The sequence below is a fragment of the Rhipicephalus sanguineus genome, chromosome 3 (assembly GCF_013339695.2).
Source record: "Rhipicephalus sanguineus isolate Rsan-2018 chromosome 3, BIME_Rsan_1.4, whole genome shotgun sequence".
Lineage (NCBI taxonomy): Eukaryota > Metazoa > Arthropoda > Arachnida > Ixodida > Ixodidae > Rhipicephalus > Rhipicephalus sanguineus.
Window position 1 is genome coordinate 213,238,429 of NC_051178.1, and position 20,278 is coordinate 213,258,706.

Here is a 20,278-nt window from a genome sequence, read left to right on the forward strand (position 1 = left end):
GTCCTGGTACACTGCACTATGAGTAAAGTGAAGTGAAGAAAAAGTAATTATGACCAGATAGGATGTTTCAGGACCTGATAACAATGTTCTAACAATGTAATAACAATATGATTGATAGCAATCCAAGTTCAGGCCCCAATTCAAAAATGAATTTGTTTGAATGCTATTTTTTAATTTGTCAAGTAATTAGGATTTCTTTCTCTATGAGTCTTTGTGTGCCAAACTTTCGTTGTCATAGCACCAACTCGCAGAATTTTCATGTGGAGTTTTATTGAGGAGTCTGTGTTTTGTCACAGTCTTGTGCAATATGCATGCAGGCAGTGTATGCCTGTAGAGGGTTGAACTTTGGTTCCTTTGTTGCCTGACAACTTCTCCCGAGATGAAGTGCACTGGGCAGTGTGAACAAATGGTGATCCGATGCTGGGATGGCTAGGGTGTGTCGTATCCAGGCCTCGTTTTGGTGAAGCACAGTGTGCAGGTATTCGATGCTCTGTGGTCCTGTGAAAGGCAGAGTGTGTTTATATAAGTGCTGGTGAGAACAAAGCATTGTTCCTTCAGCTGACACGACTTTGTATGCACTTTGCAATAAAACAGTAATAGTCCATGCTGGACAGTTGTTTGTGACAGCTCAGTTTGACTTCACTGGCTGTGCTTTTACAGATGTTGTTGAGTGTGTGCTCATCGATTATCACATTCGAGCCACACTCCTCGTTACTTTATGGTGCCAACATTCTAGGCATAGCACAACCACGCTACAAATGAATAAATTTTGTTCTTTAATATTTTCATTCAACAATCATCACTAGAGCTATGATGTAGATCAAAGCAGTAGGCTATTTTTATTAGAACATTAAGAAAAAATTTAGCGTAAAATGAGAAGGGAGGACACAACACGTGCGCTGACTTTCAACAAAAAGTTAGCGCATGTGTTGTGTCCTCCCTTCTCGTCGTCGTTTCATTTTGTGCTAAATTTTTTCCTAATGTCTTACCAACAAGGCCGAATTTCTCCCCTTGTGGAGTTTATTAGAACATCTTCACATTAGTTCAGCCATTTGCTTGTCAACTTTTTTTTTTACAGGGAATCTAAATGTCTTATATGTCCGTCCAGTACCTTGTGGTGTTCTCATCAGCTGTTCTGCAACTAAATCCAGAGTAATATCTTCAGCTGTCTGTGAGAGGCTTTCTTCCCTGGATGCATCCCTGCATGAACTCACTGGTTATCAAGCAGTACAAAAAAAAAAGGAGCAAAGGGTGTAGCTTTTCACCACAAGGAGGACCACAGTTTAGTTCAGGTCAAACAGGCATTTATACAGGTACAGGCACATCCTTTGGCAATCGTCATACCTGTGGCAACACTGAACTTACGAGTTGTTCATACAGCAGCAGGTAGGAACTAAAAGCAAAAATAAACATAGGTGGTGGGGGGCTCATATCCATACTGTGAAGGTGGTTGGCTAGCGAAGCTGTGGTATCACTTGATACGATAGACCAATGTGTCGCCCGAATCAGTGCACCACATGCAGTGATCGACAGCAAGACAGTTAAATGCCCTGTACCGTCATGTCCACGCTACCTTAACTATGCGTGGCCTTCCCATAGTGCTATCGCAACACAAATCAATTGCTATGTGGGTCCTCCACATGTGTCGCCCATGTGCCTCATGGGAAACACATGCAGCGAACACTGTGCGCTTTGCATTGTTCGAACATGCCTTATCATCTGTCATGGGTCTTGAGCATCTTGCATACATAATTCTCACCACCAAACAGGGTCATTGAGTGCAGAGATATTGGTAGACAGGCATGTTTGTGTTCCTGGTTTTATAAGATGAAACATTTGAATGTCATGGCTGATTTCTGCAGAGATAACAACAGCAATACTAAGCCAAAGTTAACACTTTCATCAGGAATATGCAGCTTTTATTTTATTAGCCAAACAAAATAGGCGTATTTTGCTTCAATTCGTGGAATGGTTTTCTGTCAATGGAAATGGGGTAATTCCAGGATCCAAGTCATGAAGCTTCACTGTTGCTAGTGCCTGTGATTCTGTTGGAGAAAAGCTACTAACTTGAATTTACACAACAACCTTAGCTTAGCTGCCTCTCTGTAGTATGTGTACAAATACTGTAGCAATCTATTGGCATGACAAGCACTGCAGCTGCATTCAGCTTGCCAAACAATGTTTTGTTGCACAGCCAATTGTGTCTCTGTACAGTGACACAACTAAGCTATTTCTGTTTAGAGACCAGCTCGAGGATACTTAAAACTTCTCTGTAACAAGATGTTTGTCATATATTTTGCAAAGTGTGATAATTTGTCATTCGTAGGTTCTGTGTCACTCTGAAATGTTGCAGCACACCACGAATTAATTTTTGCACACATCTGCTTTTCATTTGTCTTTCTTTGTCGCACTGCTAGTGCAACGTTAAGCCAGTGTTTGCAGCAGTACACAAATGTAGACACAGAATTCGGCTTCCACAAGGCATCCTCAATGGAAGCTCAGTAGTTATGATATGTTACTGCTTACCATAGGGCTCCTGGTTCAATTCCAGTAGTGGCAGAATGCAAGAACACTCATGAAATAAAATTTTCATGCACATTGCAAGTGATCACAGTTAATCACTGCAGTGTCTGTCATTGCTCTAACAATGCTTTGGAACATGAAAAAAGGTCTGTGAATGTTTTTTGGTGCAGGAAACTTTTCACCTTTCTGCAGTGAATAGTCCAGCCAGCAGATCCAAACAGTTGAGCACTCTCTGATCACAGTCATGACTTCCGAGCAGCCTGTCTTCCTGGCGTTGAGTAAGCTGCAGTGCATGTGCTATCATCTCATTTGCAACGTGAGCACACTCTAGACTTATCTCCGGATCAAGCCGAGATCCGAAGAGTTCATCCAGTTCTGTGGAGCTATGAAGAATATCATACAGTGTAGACAGCAGCACCTGCACGCAAAGGAATGTAGCTGACAAAAGATACATGTTCTTGGCCTCTTGCAGCAAACATTTTGTTTCTAGGCAATGCTCATTAAAGGGACGCTAAAGTGAAACATTAAACAGATAATTTATTCTTTCAGAACTCAATCGTCATTACTTGTGCCCTTATAGAACCAATATGAGAAGATAAAATGAAGCTCAGAGTTTGCTTTTCTAAATCTACACCGAAACTTCAGCACAGTAACGTCACGTTTTCAGTCTTTCTTGTTTACTTCGGCCACATTGGCTCAATGAAGTTTTCTGAAGCTTGTTATGGTTAAGACTTGACTGTTATGACGTCATGGCAAGCTGGCACGGAAATTACAAGGCACCTGTATTTTCTGCACGTGTTCTCGCTTTCCAAACGCCTTCTTTCAGTATTTTGTAATTGTAAATTACTAATATGAGAGGAATCATTTTTCTCTTTAGTGCCCCTTTGAAACACACTTGTACTTTCAAGAAAAATCATTCCATGCCGAATCATCTTGCTATATTTCATCTGCTGTACCTGCATGCCAGCCGAGTTGTTAGCAGAGGCCACACCCACTTTGGCAGCGAGTCCACTCAGTCTGGTCAAGCAGGCCAGCAGTGGTGCTGGAAAAGTTGGCACCACAGCCATGGTACATGAGAGCAGCTCCACCAACAGGCTTTCCCCTGCAAGACAACCTATGCTGCTGTACTGTCACATTGAAGAAAAAAATGACAGGTAAAGGTGTATTTATAAATTATTTACAAGCCAGGCAAGGAGGCAAGGGCAGTTATCAAGTGTGTGTCACCAAATCAGTCAGTCACTTTTCATTGTTTATGATACATAGAATGACTTGTTATTTTTATACAGGCAGGACTCCAGAACCCTTTCAAGGGTCGTGGCAGGAGTCTATTTTCTTAGCAGAAGCGGTTACTATTGAACTACAAGGCAAAGAAATACAAATGTTACAATAACTTTGTTAAAAATGCGTGCAAAATGTTGTTGTTTTTTCCATTATCTTGGTTTCTCTTGTAAGTTTTGTAGGTAAGCGCGAACAAGTTGTTTACATAAATTGATGCAGATGATGTGATGCTATAAGGTAAAGTGTTCCACAGTTTTGTGACAATATAAGAATACATAAGTCAAAGGTAGTATGTAATAACATGTGTGCCTTTCTTTTTTCTTGCATTTGATTATAGTTGGAATAATGTGCATTGTCATTAAACCAGTGTACAAAAAGTGGGCCATAATCAGAGGTTTAAAATGCACACTGAGCAATGCTTGGTAATTTTCCTAATTATTAAGGCAACTTCCTCACATGGCTACAGCCCAAGAGCAATCTGAGAACAAAGTCTTTGAGGTTGCTTGCATGACGTCACATGCAGCCACAAAGCAATAGCATGTGCATTTGGCATTTTTATTTATATTGAATCAGAGGCTGGGTCCGAGCTAGTTGGCACAGTGACATTATGAAACCGGCAAGCGCACGAATACGGGAACAAGAAGAGTGCTCTGTGTGTCATTGTCTTGTTCCCGTCTTCGTGTGCTTACCGGTTTCATAATTTATTTAAATGCTTGACGACTAGGGATGCAAAAAGGACATTGTGAAAAATATTTGTTAAAAGTAGAGCTGTGTGAATAGCAAAATTTTGGGTGCGAAGTGAATTCGAATATTGAAGTGTGAGTGCGAATCGAATCAAATATTTTTCGAATATTTCTCTAATATTTCTAGAATATTTTTCTAATACTTCGAAGCGAAATTGCAGAAAAAAAAGTTAAGAGAGGATTCCTAAGCATATTCTTATGAGATAGCAACGTGAAAGTGTTTCTTTTCGCTAGGTTGATGAAGCACTGGCGTGGTGGTGTTTCATAGTTGTCTTATCAAGAATGAGGCAATGTAGAGGCCGAATTCTATTTATGTACATGATTGGGTGCAACCAAAGTGTTGCCGACAACACTTTACACGTGATAGGCAAAGATGCCATTTCCTCAGCCTCTCCTCCTCTTTCAACTTCTGTGGAAGCCCAAATGATGTGGCTGACAAGGGTGTACTCCCTTCATGTCCCGAGCTCCAAATCTGCTTCGTAGACGTCGATATATAAGAACATCTGAAATTTTGGATGCTAAAAAGCTTCGGCTTCCCATTTTTCAAGCTTCCTGCCCAAATTTCAGGTCCAAAACAGCATTAATTGAGCCCTCACCTCTGCCACATCTTTCATCTCCATGTTGGAACCAGCGTTTTCTTGAGTTAGTACATTTGCGATCGCAGCAGAGCTTGAAAGGCAGTTTTGCCGCAATACCGGGGTGTGATGAGGTGAAGCATATTGAAAATCTAGGGACCACTTCCAATCGGACGTTGACTGTGTCTTGGTAAAGTACGACCGTAACGGAGCTTGAAAGGCAGCTTTGCCGTAATACGAGAGTGTAATGAGGTGAAGCATATTGAAAGTTTGAAGGGGTCACTTTCAATCAGACGTTGACTGTATTTGTTTTTGGGAAGTTGGAATAGTTCGAATAGTAAAATTCCAGTGCGAATCGAATTGAATAGCAAACACTATTCGAAAAATATTCGAAATTTCGAATATTCGCACACCCCTAGTTAAAAGTTATGTTTACTAGAAAGCAAAAGTGACCTCATGCTGTGTGGCACATTCAATGCGCAGTAAACACTGTTTGACAAAGAAGGATGTCGTTTATATGTACCAGAGACAAAAGTGAACTGCATCCATAAAACCCGAAGCTTATTGCCAAGTACTATATATAAGATCTGTTGCCTACAAAAATGTATACCAGGCAGCTATGAGACATAGGAAAGAGCATGAGTAAGAATAAGCAAGCTGCTTTACTTTTGTCAGTTCAGACCTCACAATGATGATGGACAATGCTTTTAAGTGGGATTTAACATTATTAAGTGAAATTAATGTGGACAAGTTACCACGTGTGGTAGATGGATCTACCACTGAGTTGCAGAGGTGTATGTGTGATAGTATCTTACAGACTTGAATGCCATCCATGGCCATATGTTTCCTCACCTCATTTTGCTTTCTGTCTGTGTTGCACTATTTCGCTTTGCTGTCATGCTACAAAACGTGCTTTGCATTGCATTCCATTTCTGACTATGTGTTTCAAAGTGTTGTCTTACCCTGTGGACTATGCAAAGTCCTGAAGTGCTGCTCAATCTCCTCCCACATTTGGTGCAGCCACGAGCACTGCTTCTCTCGTGCACTTGTGAGGATGGGTGTTGCAAGGCTTGCTACAACACTGGCACAAAAGTTTGAATGTTTATTTGAATTTGCTGGGTGATCTATGAGTGGGATCCTCATACCTGTGCAAATAAGGCATCAGCAAACTTTGCAGTGACTGAAACCACCAGGCCCTCTGAAACAAACAAAGTGCATCAAAATACAGTTGTCGTATAAATTTGGCCACCTTACCTCCGACTTAGCCTTGCCAAGTGAGGTAGATTCAAACTCTCGCCACCCATCCAACCTGTGCATATTTTGATGTTTTAGTTATGTTTTTTGAGATGATAACTTTTTTTATTTGACTTTTGTAACACAACACAATTACACAACACAACATAACACAACACAACAGCTGTCAGGGAGCTATATCACTGTAGTATCACATTTTTATAAACAGTTGGAAACATTTCAGTGAGACTTTTCAAGTAATTATCACTCGCCCAACATTCAACTCTTTTTAAAGTTGCTACTCTCTTTATACATAGTGCATTGTTTGTGGAACAAGCCAATAAGAAAGAGAGAACAAAGATCTAAACTGTGGAGTTTTATATTAGGCGATAAATCTATTATAACAATTGTCATCTCAGGCAAAAAGATTATTATAAAAAGCTCAACCCAGTTCTATGCAGTGAAATCTGAGGAAACAGCGGAGCCGTGGTCGTTTTTTCGGTGTTTTTCTGTGTTTTACTGTGATTCGTGCTGTTTTGTATATGTGTTTTGATGATGTCTATGTTTTTTTTTGCTGTGATTTGGGGTGTTGTTATTTCTGTTTAACTGTGTTTCTTGCGTCTTTCGCTGTGGTGGACTTTGTCGTTTCCTTTGCCGTTTCTTTTGCACTTCCTTGTCTTGAACCTCAAGGCTTCCCTCCACTGCCACTTGGCTTGTGCTTTCTGCTCTCAAAGCTCGGGGTTTCCTGCTCGACTTCAGCATTGCTGCTCTCGTGCAAGCTCCTGTGCTGCGGGAGCTGCACGAAGTCCATTTCCCTCCCACGGCACGCTCTCTGATTGCTCAGCTCCTACCCTGGCACGCTGGTCATGTGACCTGTGTGGCGCAGCTGCTCCGTGAGCTGGCTCTGCTCATGCGTGATAAATACCCTCCTCTCCAGGTCATGTGACCTGATGTGTGACACCGAACGGTGAAGGGCCAACCTGGAACAGCGCCGCTGTTAAAAACAATGGACCAAGTGGAATGCACTTGTACATAGAAGGAGAGAAGTGCATGTCAAAACCATGATATTTAATCAACCGTTTGGGAAAGACTGATCGAGAGACATTGTTCTTTACTGTATACAGGCAGAGAAATCATCAAAATATGTCCTACTTATAAAGATACTGTGGAAAGTTATATGAGAGTATAACATAAATGATATCAGCATTTATTTTCTCTTTTCTGGACTATGCTATAGACATAAACACCTTCTCGTTTGATTAGCCAAAGGAGCCATTAACCAAACACATGTTTTCAGGACAGCTGTGATAATGGTTCATTGGTGTCACTCAAACCCAATCCAGATCAAGTTTCTAGGCTGCATTTGGCTTGTATTTTGCACAAAGAAGGCAATTATGACCAAGAAACTTCATTGATCACAATCAGGTTTGATCGCAATCAAAAGTGACACCTGTGTGTGTAAACACACACACACACAAACGCACACACATATATAGATGTGGTGGTGGAAAAGCGTGCTGGCTCCGTCGGTAAAACGTAGGCGAAAAAGCATGGCATACGTTAAAAACACCTTTTAATCACAAACGTTGCAGCTGGTGGGCCAGCCGGTAGGGGCATGCCGTCAAAAAAAAAAATCTTAGACGAAAAAAACGGTCGCAACATGTGAGTGAATCTTTCATCTTCATCTTTCATCAATACTGTCATCCTCGCCCCCTCCATCGTGTTTATTCATTGGTGCGAAAACAAAATTAAAAAATGCCTACACTGCATCAAATGCTGCGTACGGTCTCATATGGTATTAGCCTGTGGCTGCCACTTTTTTGTTAAAGAATTTTTTGTCTTGTTATTTTTTTTCTTAAAACCGGTACGCCCTTTTTGTCGCTTAACGTCCATGCCACTGTCACCAATAGTCTGTTCAATCAACCTCTGTGCACAGAGCAACCTTTGATAATTCGTTCTACTTACATTTGAGGGCACCAAAAGCGCCGCACAATAAGGTGGCAGTCATGTGATATTTTAAAAAAATTCATGTGCTTTAAAGAAAGGCTAGAAAAAAATTTAGCAGGGTAGTTATCTTAACGCAAATTAAAAAATCCAGTGATTCTGTACAAGCACTACAAGTATTGTATTGAAGATTTTTTGCTAAAGTTGCTATTTAAAAAGTTCGTTAAGAAATCTTTGTTAATTATTGAGCTTGGTCGATTGTAAAAAACATCCTGACAGGCTCTATATGGCTCAGAACAATACTGTGCCAATTCGAGATGCGTAGCACCTATGTTTCGTTTTTTTAATACCTGGGGCTAGTTAGCTGCAACATCTGTGCGTGTGTGTGTCACGGCTAGCAAAGATACTTTGAAACTGTATTGTGACACGATACAAGATACTCAGCCAAGAAGTATTGGAGATACAGATACAAGATACTACCGCAATAATTGTATCCGATACGATATTTGCCAATTGTACCTTAAGATACTTCGATACATTCGCAAATTTGTTATTATAGACCCCCATAATGTAGTAGCAAACGCCTATGCACGCAAAGGTTTGCTTGTAAAGTTCTTTAATGGGACCAATTTTGTTTCATTTTAATGAAATGTCTGTTAGTATCTCAAAAGTTTTGTCCTTCTCGCTCAAAGTGCATTAGTTTACTTCCTACGGAACTTGTTGGGATTTGTTCTGGCTGCTTAACAGGACAGCTCTTCACTGACCGCGGCTCCTGCTTGTCATTTTTGTAATTGATGGGAGCCGCTGCTCAGCTTGCCGACCAGCTAGCGGGTCACCATCTAATCACAAGAACTTCAATAAGAAGCCTTCGCACGATGGCGCAAACACTGGTGTGGAGTTTTATCTTGTCTCTAAAAGACCGTTTACGCAATACCGAATCACCGGTGTACAGCAGCAACAATGTTGCGAGCGCCATTTTTCGTGACGCATTGTGTATATGTAAACCTCACAATACTGCAATGACTTCCCATGTTCTGCTTATCTGCTGGCGTAAAACGTTCGTTATTTATATACTCACTAACGTGCAATCTTTTAACAATTTTTTTTCAACGAGAGAACATGTGCACCCCAGAAATGCCTGGTACCTATTGTATTGTCACGTGGTGATGACGATGAAGAAGGCGGCAGTCACTCTGATAGAGACGAAACTGCTCATTGGGCAAACTTGGGCCCAGAAAACCAAGTAACTCATAGTACAAGCAAAGCACACTGTACACTGATAGCGGCAATAAATGTCGTTGGCCTTCGGTATTCTGATCATCAGTAAAACGGGTGGTCACATCAGCGATCGAACCTTCCAGCATTACCGCCCGTGCTTGCGTAAGCTCCCGAATGAAATACAGTTCTCGCGTCCTGCGCATAATTTTAGTAATAATTGTTGCAGTTTTGTATCCCAAAACCACAATATGATTATGATGAACACCATAGTGGAGGGCTCCGGAAATTTCGACCACCTGGGGTTCTTTAATGTGCACCTAAATCTAGGTACACGGGCCTCAAGTATTTTCGCCTCCATCGAAAATGCGACCACCCCGGCCAAGATTCGATCAACAGCAGGAAGAAAAAGATACGGCACACGAACATATCTTCTGTTAGATAAGCGCTTCATCTATTAGATCTAGCACCGGTACTACTGGTGCTATAGGTAGGATCTTATTTGCACATAAGACCATCTCATTTAAGTTTAACTTACATCCACAAGATCCTTCAAATCGCTGATGTGTGAAAGCCACAAGACGCAAAGCAACCCTATGCTTCATATTTCGTAACGAAGCACTAGGCAGGGGAGGGGCATCAGAATTTGCGCGATACATCAGAATTTGCGTGGTACGCGTCACTGGACAGTGGATAAGGGCAAGTGTCATGACACTGGCACAATAAAAAAGAAAAAATATCGAGAAAACGACAGGCACCTGAGCTAAGCATAGACGTTCGCACGCTTGTTCTATTGAGACTATGGGAGCCATGTCACGTTGCTCTGCTCCACCAAAACGGACACACACACCTCATCGCCTGCCCTCACTGGTGGACTGTGGCGGAAAAATAAAATTATGTCACTGCGCTTAGTTTTATTCGGACGGTTTAGTGGCACCAGTACCAGCTTGAGAAGCAGAACAGAGCCAGCGATTATTGTTTCGTACGGTGGTGTTCCTTAGGAGTATCTTGCATCTTAAGATACACAGTACATTATTGAATGTATCGGAAGCACAGATATAGATACTCATCTTGCGAGATGTATCGCGATACAGATACAAGATACCCAAGGAGTATCTAAGATAGTATCTAAAATACATGTATCTTCAATACTGCCCAGCACTGGTGTGTGTATACTGGTGTGATGCAGGTTCTTTCTTTATCTGTTTTCGACAGCTCTTTTTACGACGTGAGCATCGGAGAGCTTTGTCAGGGACGAAGCCGTTGGTTTAAACACACACAAAAAAATTTTAATAAACCATTAGAGAGGGGGAAAAATCTACAAAACACTAAACACTGAACAAAAGGTTCACTACACACGGCAAAACTTTCTTAATCACAAACAAAGCACAAGTTCAAAGTTTTAAGTTAAGCGGTATAGTTCTGGCGCGGTTGAATAGCAGAGCGGGGAAGAATGTTAGTCTGGTCTCACCCACTAACGGAGGCTTGGATGGAGGACCGTAGCGTTGACGGGTCTGCCTGGTGTTGATGAGGGGACGGTCAATGCTCGGCGATGCATGGCGAAGCCAAGATTAGCCCGATGAGGCGGCTCGATGCAAGACTCGGGCCCGTAGCCCAACTGCCGTTGCTTTGCCTGCACCGGGATCAGCAGGCCTTGCTCTCGAACGGACGAACCGTTGAGGTTCGCCCTCCCTGGACGCCGCGGTCCGAAGGTTCCGGCCGGGTGAAGTCCTGAAGGCTCGGGTCTGTAACCCGACTGCCCGTCTTCAGCGCCCGGCTACCGTCCTGTTCGCCTCGAACTGCCCACTCTCCGTCTTCCAGGCTTTCCTCGACCTCAGGCACACTTGTTTCCTTCTGATTGGCGCTGAGGAACTGCGTGGTGGTCATCTATTGGCTTCGGGTAGCTCCGTGTATTTACGGCATTGGACCTTGTTTACTTCTTATTTTTCTTCTTGCGCTCCGCGCTCTCACGCGCCACGGTCCTCGACGTCGTCGTTTTTGTATAGGGAATCCCGCACGTGTCCTCAGTCTTCTTTTCACGTCGCGCACTTTTTAAAACATACACCTAACGCGCACCACTGTCATCACAACTGGGTATTTTTTTTTAGACAATACAGATTTTTTAAAAATATTGTATGACAGTCACGCTCCTGCTGTTTTTGCACAAGAAATTTATGTCGAGGCGGAAATACTTTCACGCAGCTAAAATAATTTTGACGTGACTAATTAAGAAAACTTAATTATTTTTTTACTTATTGACTTGAGGGCAGGTGTTTATATCACAAATTTGTAGTGTGTCAGTTTATGGCACACTTATTTTTTAGAAATCACAAAAGTTGCACATAGTTCGAGATATTCATCATCGAATATCAAGGGCAAAGTCAAAACTGATTGCGCCCGACGCGCACCATGTACGGCGGAACACCGGAATTGCACGTGACAGGGAAGTGATGAAATTTCAAGGAAGGCATGCCAAAGCAGAATCTGGTCAGAAAAATCGGCAAGCATTCTGAAATTATCGGCAAGCATTCTGAAATTAGCAGACAGCTTAATGTTTGCGTGCGTTTGAGTCGTCTATGACTAAATCTACTTGTGGTGACATGATATAAATTTGATGAAACCAAGACGTCAGAGAGGGTGTGCACATTGATATCAAAATGCATTTTTCATTTACTGTCAGAACTTCATCAGAGCAAACAGAGCAGAGAGACACTTCCACATGTCTGCTTGTATTAAGCACTACACGGGCCGACCTGAAAGCCCGGCGCTGCCTGTGGCCTAGGTCGGGCCGTCCAAAACGTCTTTCGGTGGTTACAGTGCTCGGCCACTAATCCGAAGGCGGGTTCGATCCCGGTAGCGGCGGTCGCATTTCAATGGATGCAAAATGCTAGAGGCCCGTGTACTATGCAATGTCAGTGCACGTTAAAGAACACCAGATGGTCGAAATTTACAGAGCCCTCCACTACGGCGTTCTTCATAATCATATCAGGGTTTGAGCACGAGAAACCCCAGATATTATTATTATTATCTGAAGGGGATTTGCCATCAGGATTCGAGAAACACATCGGTGCTGATCTTTAGGATGACTGAAATCCAGGTGCTGATTCCTAAATATAGAGTTTTTGTTTCACGGTTATGTTTCAACACATGGTGACCACATGGGGTGCCTCACGAAAAAAATTCTTGAGACTAGTCACATCTCTGTAGTTCATGAACATACTTATTAAGCAACTAAAAGAAATATGGGATGAAGACAGCCATGTGCGGGCCTGGCCACTAGCTAAAGGTCCGCTAGCGACAGGCTAGCGTGGCCCGCAGACCACATGTTTCAACCCCTATTTAGGGTCATCATCATCAGTCTACGCCCACTGCAGGGCAAAGGCCTGTGCTTTCTGCTGCCATATTATACCTACAAACTTCTTAATCTAATCTACCCACCTAGTTTTCTGTCTCTCCCTCACGCGTTTGCCATCTCTTGGAATCCAGTCAGTTACCCTTAATGACCACAGGTTATCCTGCCGACGTGCCTTGTGCCCGGCCCGTATCCATTTCTTCGTCTTGATTTCAACTATGATATCCTTAACCCCCGTTTGTTCCCTGACCCATTCTGCTCTCTTCCTGTCTCTTAAGGTTACACCTATCATTTTCCTTTCCATCGCTCGCTGCTTCATCCTCAATTTAAGTTGAACCCTCTTTTTAAGTCTGCAGGTTTCTGCTCCGTAGGTAAGTATCGGTAAGATGCAGCTGTTATATACCTTCCTCTTGAAGGATAGTGGTAGACTACCATTCATGATTTGATAATGCTTGCCGAATGAGCCCCATCCCATCCTTATTCTTCTAGTTATTTCACTCTCATGGTTCAGCTCCGCGGTTACTACCTGTCCTAAGTAGACCTTTACAACTTCCAGTGTCTCGCCACCTATCGCAAAGCGCTGTTCTCTGCCAAGATTGTTCCACATTACTTTAGTTTTTTGCATATTAATCTTCAGACCTACTCTTCTACTTTCCGTATCCAGTTCAGTAATCATGATCTGTAATTCGTCTCCCGCGTTACTCATCAATGCAATGTCATCAGCGAATCGCAGGTTACTGAGATACTCTCCGTTAACTCTTATCCCTAATTCTTCCCAAGCTAGGGCCCTGAAAACCTCCTGTAAACACGCGGTGAATAGCATTGGAGAGATCATGTCTCCCTGCCGTACGACCTTCTTTATTGGGATTCTGTCGCTTTCTTTATGGGGTATTACATGACAAAACCATGATATGATTACAAGGCATGCTATAGTGGGCATCAGATTAATTTCTACCACCTGGAGCCCTTTATCGTGCATCTAAATCTAAGTACACGTGTGTTCTTTCACTACGCCCCACTTGAAATGTGGCCGCCGTTTCCGGGAATCTAACCTGTGTCGTAGAGCTTAGCAGCGCAACAGCTTAATCTCTATGATACTGCTGTGGGTAAGATAACATTTCGACAGCTGCACACACCAGATTTCCCACCTGATCGCCCGCTACAAAGGGCAAGACACCAATAATAGTAATCATCAAAAATTACCTCCAGCGTGCCCTAGTCTAGCCCGTCCACACATGGTCCTTGGCTAAGTTTAAAAGCAATCAATGACATATGACAATCACAATGACAAGGCGCTCCAAGGCATGCTTGAAAAAGTTGGGGGTGATGCGGTGGACTCCTGGACCAAGCTGGCTTGGTCATGTATTCCTAGGCTTCAGGAAGCAGGCCGGGGCCAAAAAATTCAGCCCATCCAGCGATGTAGCTTGTGTAGAGCAAGTTCCCCTGGTTTTCAGTTAAATAAACTCATAGGATGACACAAACAATTATAAAACTCTCTCAGAGCCCTGCAGTATATAAACAGACTGTGCACAAAACGAGCAAGCGTATCTCCTCCATCTGTGAAATTAAGTCTGACTCTATTACCTTCTGCAACAAGTAAATGCATCACTTACTTTTCAACTACACTCACCAGTACACTGGTGAGTTCACTTGTGTGGTGGTCGCACAGCATGAGTATGCTAAGCAGGGCAGCCAAGAAGTGCTGCTCATTATCTGCAATGTCGTGAGATTTGGCTTGGATGGCTGCCTGAGAAGCCAACAGTGTAGAAAATGTGCCCTCCGCTGCCGTGAGGCACTGCAAGGTATTTTGGTGACAGAGGTTATTACTCCTTTTTAATAATGATTTGTCTAGCACAGTAAAAAGTTAAATAACTGTCTGAAGGTGCAGCCTATACCATATAACGTAACTTGTTCAGACTTTTCTGACTTTATACTTTAAGATTCTTCGTTGTTCTGCAAGCTCATCGTGGAGAACACTGAAGAGACTTTGCTCGAGTCTGCCATTTTTCTGAATGCATCTCATACTTCAAACACATAAGTAAGGTTTCATCATATTTATGAATAAAAATACTGCGAAGATAATACTGCAAACTTTCAAGTTACTGTCCCTAAAAGTTCCTGTACAGCTACGTACAAGAAGTAGGGTGTCACAAATGTATAGTTCATGCTGTAGTTTGTAACCACACATTTCCATCACCTTTACTGCTGGTGCACTGGTTACCACAATGGAAGCCAGCTCATGCTAGGGGGAAAACTGGGTACTACTCTGTTCTTTTTTGCGTGTGTGTCGATAATGTATAACAAAGAAAATACGAGCCCTTAAAATTAACACTTCTTTCCTTCATTCATAGCGAGGGTCTCGTTCTAGCAGACTTGATGCTTTCAGGTAGTATGCGAGGGATTATTGGTCAGCTGCCAGCTCGTAATAAGTTCACGTGCTACGTGACGCCAACAGGCAGAAAAAGAGTGTTCCACACTCGCCGTCATGGCTACTGGCGGCGCTGACTGACGGTCCCAAGTTTAAAAATGTACATATATACCCTATAAAGTGGACAGAGGGATGGCCGCCGCGGTAGCTCAGTCGGTAGAGCATCGGATGCGTTATTCGAAGGTGGCATGTTCAGTCCCTGCCCGCGGCGAGTTATCTTTTCATCCACTTTTCTTTCTTCACATTTACCTTACATTTACTACTAATAACATCCCCTATACTTTCCTTGGCATTATTGTCTGTTAGTGCTCTTTAATATTGTGTATAACAAAGAAAAGACGAGCCCTTAAAATTAACACTTCTTTCCTTCATAATGTTCCCTGTATTACAAAAATATGTTGACATGTTCTCTTGAAAGCATTACAGCTTGGAGTTGCCAAGCCAGTTACAATTATAAAGGTAGGAGGACATGCATGGTGGTGTTTCTAAATGTAAAAGGGATGGCCTAGTGTGAATGATGTACGATGTAACCATGAAGCAGACATAAGAGGGAAACCAAACGGCAGGAGAGAAATGCCAAGTTTCATATTGTTAGTGTTAGTACTGCACTCATAATTTCCAGAAATGAATCGAGCAGCCTGCAGCACTATGTCACAACCATGAAAGATTTTGACCAGAACTTTTTATCGAAGTTGTAAACACTCTGCAGTGTTGCATTTTTTCATCAAAGATTTAAAGTTTTCAGTGTAACTTACTACCAGAAAAATGAAGCAAGTACTGTTCAGGCCTCAATCAAACAACAAAAATATTCTTACTGTGTTGTTTATACATTATTTATTGATGAATATATGGCTTAACTAGCATATTTTATTTTCTAGAAATGTAATGAATTTTCATAAATTTTTATGTGTGGGATTGGTCGGACATAACTTGGGTCCATGATGTAAAACGTTTAATTTTCTACTACTGATTGTGGATTGGCGCTGAGGGTGCAATCGCAGCAAGGACCACCTTCATACCACATTGTGTTCAATGACAGCGTCATAAGAATGGAGTGAATCACTAGTGAATAGAGCGAAGGCAGTGTGGGTACTCGCAGGTCTGTTGCCTCAGAAAAATGAAGTGAAACAGTCGATTATCAATTTGAGATTATCAATTTGTTAGAAAAAACTTGATCAATTCTTGCAAAACGATATGCTTGTGTGGTAGTATTGATGGTGCCCGTCTGTAAACAAAGGCTTGCATGCCTGTACTTAAGCCGAGTTAACCGCATACTTCAGGATAACCTCAAGAATGTGGCTAGTTCTGTATTTCGCTATGTAGATGACTACTTAGTGTTTTTTTTTTCTTGCATTAACTACAGTAGAAGGGCAGCCGATATCCTGAAAGTTTTCAGTGAATGAGGCTGTGGATTAAGGTTTACCCTTGAGCTGGTTAAGGACACCAAGCTACAGTTTTTAGATTTATGCCTTTCATTCGAGGACAGTCATGTTTGTTGGCATTATCTTCCGAGATCGCAGAAACCCCTCCTTCCATTTTCGTCCCAACCATAGGCGGAGAGTACAGGGGGGCTGGGGGGCTTGGGCCCCCCCCGGACTGCCTCATGGGGGGGCTGAGCCCCCCCCTGGCGCCGGCCCAGGGTATTTTTTAAGAGCTTGGCTTAGGTCCCCGGGTCATCCTGTCTGGTAGCTATTTCATAGGAGGCCCTTTATGCCCACTTCTTTTTCATTTCAGCCATTTAAAGTTCGGCACATGGGCCAGTGACAAGTCAAACATTCAATGGAAAAAAATCGCAGCATATCCACGTGGTGAATGATGATGACTGGGGCGAAGCGAACTCGCGCTGCAGCACGGCGGTGGCATTGGCGCGAGCATGGTCTTCTTGATGGAAGATATTGTGACTAGATTGTTTGAGAACCACAATCTGTTGCACACACCGCAACTATGGCCGAAACTGTTATCAAGGAAGTCCCGCTGGAAGCGCGCGTCGGCGCCTTCGGGCAGAGCCTGCGTGATGCGTTTTGCAGCCACTTGACGTGCTCGCACAGCCTCGGGCTCTGCCTGCCGGTACGCGCGCTTTCTCGCCGCTTCACGGTCCTTCACATTTTGAAGATCCGATTCGCGCCGCAGCGGTGCAGCTTCGGCCTCGCGGGCTCTAACGGCGGGGTCTTCGCACCGCAGCCGTGCAGCTTGTCGAGCAGCTTCGGCCTCGTGGGCTCGAACGGCGGGGTCTTCTCGCCGCAGCCGTTCAGCTTGTCGAGCAGCTTCGGCTTCGCGGGCTCGAACGGCGGAATCTGCTTCGAGGCGTCGACGTGCAGCTTCGGCCTCGCGGGCTCTCACCTCAGGATTCTGTCTGCGAGCGCGCGCTGCCGCCGCCTTCCGTGCCCTCCGTTCCGCAGCCTTGTCTTCCATCTGGCGACTCCGAGCTAAAGAGAAAGCGTGCCAAGAGGGAGCCTCATGGCGCGCGTTACTTCTGAAATGTTGTCTACGGGTGTCGTTGAAAACACGAGACGTAGTAAAGAAGAAAGAACGCCACACAGGCGAACACGCAAACGAGAGTCTCACTCGTCAACGTCGTCTTCTTCTTCTACTACATACCAGAACGCGCGCTTCTCACGAGCTAGAGGTGGCTACTACAATGCTACAAACAAACGGAGGATGGACAGACCCACGGCATAAGGAGCTTCGTCCCTAAAATGCCCCTCAAACGGATTTTTACATGCAGAATAGGTTCTGCTGATGAACAACTGAAGCGACGACTTAAGATACTACAAATTAAAAAATTCACCGGCGATTACGATACTGCCTAATTCGCTGAGCGCAGCCTTGTGTTCGGGCAACGCCAGCGGTGTTTGAAGTTTTGACTATCCGCAGTTGTAGCAATGTAAGATTCGTTACATATTGCCACAGAAACTGCCAGCGCTCGAGTGCTACGCAGTGCATCGCAGCTGTCGCGAACCAACTGAAACGCCCACAGCCCCGTTACGACAAGCGAAGCCAGCCGCAATGCACGTGCCAGCCCTGCATGCGCACGAGCTCCGACGGAGGGGCCAACGCGCGCGACAGAGGTGGAAAGCGAGGTTAGAGGCCACTATCCCGTGATATCGCCAAACTCCGCGTTCGCTCTCTTTCGTCGTCGTTCGTGCTATCGGTTACGCCGCCGACGCCAACGGCGATGCCGCTCAACGCAAGAACGGACGCCTAAGAGCTGCGCTCTAATTGTCTTGAACCCCGTAGTGAATGGTTTTGAGAACACAAAAATGATACTGAGAATACAAAGCAATCCCGACACAGTCAGTCAGGGAACGCTTTCGCACAAGCTTACTCGCCAATAAAAATAAAAAACGGGTAATTTCTTGGTTGCCTACTTATTGGTACCCTTCGACATGCCTGCTTATAAAAGTGCCGAGAAAAGATTGTACGCAGTTTTGATTTATCAGTAAAGGGTTTTACTAAAAGTTCGGCCACCAATGAGCAACTCCAGATTCATAACCGCAGCTTCGCACAAGGTGTAGTGGTAGCAAATGGTATTTACTACCATCTCAGAATTACTTTCGGCCATCTTGAATTGAACTCACTGGCATATAATTAAAGCTTCCCGTGATAGCATTAGCCTACTGTCTCCTGTGTGGCGCATGTTTTAACAAAGTAAAGTAACCCCACACATTGCGTGAATCGATTTTACGCGACGCAGTCAATGAAGGCGACCTTTTTCGCTTCGAGCCAAGAGTTACGAGGTGGATCGATGTCTTTGTGTAAACTGAAAAATAAATCTGGGGTCTTCCACTTCCAGATCTTCATTGTGGTATTGCGGGCACCTAAGAGACTAAAGTTACATTAAATTCTTTAATTTGGAAGTTGGACTCCTCTCTCTCTCTCTCTCTCTCACTCTCCCTATATATATATATATATATATATATATATATATATATATAGGGAGAGTGAGAGAGAAATGTGGAAGAAGAGCAGTCGGGCCCCCGCCCCCTCCGGTAAAATGAAAACTCTCCGCCTATGGTCCCAACACTCGAAAGTGATAAAGAACGGAATAGTAGCGTATTCCGCCCTGAAGTCTGCTTTGGCAAAGTCTTGCGAACATGGCATGGAGCGTAGTTTCTTAACACAGATCCAGAGACTTCAACAAGCGGGTTACCCTAAAAGTGTGCTGTCTAATTGCAGTGAGAGACTATCGAGGTGGGTAAAGGGTCAGAACCATTCCAAAAAATGTGACCATAAGTAGAGACACGAAAAGGTAACAGTGTTACCTTATGTGCACAAGCTATCCCATGGTCTGAGTAATGTAGGCAATAGGTACGTGGTGAAGACAGTGTTCTCTGCTCCAAATAAATTTTCAGGAATCTGTCCTCTCGTTAGGAGAAAAATAGAGCACAGTAGCGTGCTAAGTGAAGGCTGTGGAACGAACCATGTAAAATCTACGTATGTGCCATGTAAGTGCGGGGTTGTCTACCAGATCCCACTTACTTGCAGGAATTCTTACGTGGGGCAAACAGGCAGATGTTTAAATGTGCGTTTAAAGGAGCATAACCAGTCGCTGAAGAAATCGGATGCTTCGCATCTCACATCGCACTGTTGCACGTGTGGTTGTTCTCCAGTGTTTTTCAGATACGAAAGTCTTGTCATCACACAAATGCAAGGTCACTCGAGAGGTGATAGAAGCCTTCCATATCAAAATAATGGGTGACGCATGCGTCAGCCAGGCATCATTGTCACGATTTTACTTGTCTTTCTTTGTTCTTCTTGTTTTCTTGGATGACTCTTTCAAATAAATTTTTCAGTTGCCAGTCAGCGTTTGTCTTGTGTGAATGTTCCTTCTTAGTCTCTGTCTTTTAGCGCTGCATCAAGAATGCATTTGTACCAACTAGCCAAACTTTCTATCGTGCTGCAGGAGAGCTAGGCGGACGAACATCTTGCAGTAACATATTGAGTAATAAGAGAAGACAGAAATCACTTTCTGGATGCACCTAACTTG

General features: G+C 43.5%; 1 protein-coding gene across 3 annotated transcripts; it reads right to left on the reverse strand.

Moving 5' to 3' along the window:
• Position 1: 1 nt before the first annotated feature.
• On the reverse strand, positions 2 to 7,771 carry LOC125756262 (uncharacterized). Of its 3 annotated transcripts, none has more exons than XM_049413891.1 (7): positions 6,374 to 7,771; positions 6,265 to 6,317; positions 6,082 to 6,200; positions 3,480 to 3,625; positions 2,706 to 2,941; positions 1,112 to 1,200; positions 2 to 498 (listed from the first exon to the last, which is right to left on the reverse strand). In XM_049413891.1, exons 1-7 carry the CDS (start codon positions 6,434 to 6,436, stop codon positions 269 to 271), a joined length of 936 nt encoding a protein of 311 aa, XP_049269848.1. In that variant the 5' UTR covers positions 6,437 to 7,771; the 3' UTR covers positions 2 to 268. The 3 variants fall into 3 exon arrangements, with proteins under 3 accessions (XP_049269848.1, XP_049269847.1, XP_049269849.1); XM_049413890.1 differs by having other exon boundaries at positions 3,480 to 3,637; positions 6,091 to 6,200; positions 6,374 to 7,461; XM_049413892.1 differs by having other exon boundaries at positions 3,480 to 3,637; positions 6,091 to 6,200; positions 6,265 to 6,521.
• Positions 7,772 to 20,278: the final 12,507 nt, after the last annotated feature.